We start from the raw sequence: 2,500 nt of genomic DNA, 5'->3' as shown, positions 1-2,500 counted from the left end.
GTTTTTAGTGTAAATGTGCCATATAAATCAAACTTACTTGCTTACTAACTTACCTACCACAACACAATATATGTAAAATAGCCTAGTGTACTATATACATATTATTAATTCTGGTAACTATCACCTCTTCTTCTTTTCCCCAATAAATAATTGATTTTGTGTGTTCCTTTGTGTGTGTGTGTGTGTGTGTGTGTGTGTGTGTGTGTGTGTGTGTGTGTGTGTGTGTGTGTGTGTGTGTGTGTGTGTGTGTGTGTGTGTGTGTGTGTGTGTTTGTTTGTTTGTGTATGTACCAGGTGGTAACTCTCGCACGGCCATGATCGCGGCCCTCAGTCCAGCTGACATCAACTATGAAGAGACCCTCAGCACCCTCAGGTAAACGGACATCTAATGGCCATCAATCAATCAATCAATCAATCAATCAATCAATCAATCAATCAATCAATCAATCAATCAATCAATCAATCAATCAATCAATCAATCAATCAATCTGTCCAAGGACAGTCCTATAGGGAGAGTCCAGATAATCCCATTGACTGATATGTTCCATTTTTTTTTGCACAAAAATGGCAGCTCAAGTCTGTTTGCTGTGCTCTGTTAGTGCCAGGAAAAGGCTTTCTCAGCATGGCGTAGTATAGCCTATATCCTTGAATAGATCTTATTTCAAAGATTGTGAATGTCAGTGGATTTTACCAAATGAATCATCTGTACAAAACAAAGACATCTGCACACTTCAGGTCTTTTTGTGCAAAGCTTTACTTGACTTGCGAGCTTTCGGTCCTAGACCTTCATCAGGCAGAGTACATCCATACAGTGTTTGTGGTTAATATGCTTCATAAGTGGTACCTGTGGTACAGCACTTTGAGTCAGTAGAGCATTCTGGGACATGTGAAAGAAAAACAAGCAAATAGTGAAAACAAGAACAAGTCCATGCTGTGTAGACATCAGGCATTGGCCATCATAAAACAGAGCACAAGCAGTTCAAAGTTAAATCTATATTTCTGGATTATATATAAACACACTCGTGTCAAAATCCTCGTTTAGACCTGATGGTTGTAGTGCATCTAACGTATATATATCCAAAAGATTTCTCTTTAGCATAATTTCCTGTCAATGTCACCTCCTCTGTGTAGAGTTACTTGTTCTATAGGCCTAGTCAGCACCTCTGGGCCTGCCCATGAAACTGCTTCTTTTCCCCCACGTTTGTTCCATGCACTGTATGTAGTGGCTAATCAAACGCAGTCTCACCCCAAGTAGTCAATATCTGACTACCTTTGACCAGACTGCAATTTTTGACGTCTAGGGTATTCCTTCCACTTTACATGTTGACTATGTGGCCTTAACCCTAAACCTATTCCTAAACTTAACCTCAGTTATGCTGCCACAAGAGGGCACCTTTGAGGACATAGTCAAAATGTGACGTGGAAGGAATACCCAAGACGTCAAAAATTGCAGTCTGGTCAAAGGTACTCAGATATTGACTACTTGGGGTGAGACTGTGTAGCTAATCAATATGTCTAATGACTGGCAGTGATTGGCTAGCAGGCAGAGTATTTGGAGGGGGAAACATGCAGTTTCATGGGCGGGCCAGAGGTGCCGAAAGGGTCTATACCCTGGAATCTAAGGGAAGAAAGAAGGTGTGACAGTGTGATAGTTTTCATCTCTTCTGCTGATGGAGCTCTTATGTTCACTTATTCAAGAATAAGCTCTCGCACACACATGTGCATGTACATGAACAAATACACACAAACATACATCTCTCTCTCTCTCTCTCTCTCTCTCTCTCTCTCTCTCTCTCTCTCTCTCTCTCTCTCTCTCTCTCTCTCTCTCTCTCTCTCTCTCTCTCCTTCTCATTTTCTCTCTCTCTCTCTCTCTCTCTCTCTCTCTCTCTCTCTCTCTCTCTCTCTTTGGTCCAATAAAGGACTTTTTAAACCTCTCTCTCTCTCTCTCTCTCTCTCTCTCTCTCTCTCTCTCTCTCTCTCTTGCTTGTGTGTGCACTGTAGGTATGCAGACCGTGCCAAGCAGATTCGCTGCAACGCCATCATCAATGAGGACCCCAATGCCCGCCTCATCCGAGAACTCAAGGAGGAGGTCACCAGACTCAGACACCTGCTGCTGTCCCAAGGCCTCAGCGAACTCATGGCTGCACAAGGTACACACACACACACACACAGACACACACACACACACACACACACACACACACACACACACACACACACACACACACACACACACACACACACACACACACACACACACACACACACACACACACACTTTAAGTACCCTTAAAGACGTAATTACAACACTACTAGTATGATATTACCTAGGTGAAACCATGTCATATCATAGTGTTGTAATTACATCTGTAAGAGTACTTCTACATACTTTATCCAATTCTGCAGGCATGCATGCATACACACACACACACACACACACACACACACACACATGTAAATGAAACATACATGTACACACATACCTTCTCATTGTCCAGGCT

At 42.5% G+C, this 2,500-nt stretch overlaps 1 protein-coding gene across 2 annotated transcripts in view; it reads left to right on the top strand.

Moving 5' to 3' along the window:
* si:ch73-375g18.1 (kinesin-like protein KIF1C) overlaps nucleotides 1-2,500 on the top strand; it is a 56,500-nt gene that overhangs the window by 30,042 nt on the left and 23,958 nt on the right. For both annotated transcript variants that reach the window (XM_063186563.1, XM_063186565.1), the window contains 2 exons: nucleotides 294-372; nucleotides 2,001-2,149. In XM_063186563.1, coding sequence (XP_063042633.1) covers nucleotides 294-372; nucleotides 2,001-2,149 — 228 coding nt within the window. The remainder of the gene's footprint in view (nucleotides 1-293; nucleotides 373-2,000; nucleotides 2,150-2,500) is intronic.

This window comes from Engraulis encrasicolus, chromosome 21 (genome assembly GCF_034702125.1).
Source record: "Engraulis encrasicolus isolate BLACKSEA-1 chromosome 21, IST_EnEncr_1.0, whole genome shotgun sequence".
Taxonomy (NCBI): domain Eukaryota; kingdom Metazoa; phylum Chordata; class Actinopteri; order Clupeiformes; family Engraulidae; genus Engraulis; species Engraulis encrasicolus.
The sequence above is the reverse complement of the archived record's forward strand: the minus strand, read 5'-3'. Positions and strand labels throughout refer to the sequence as shown.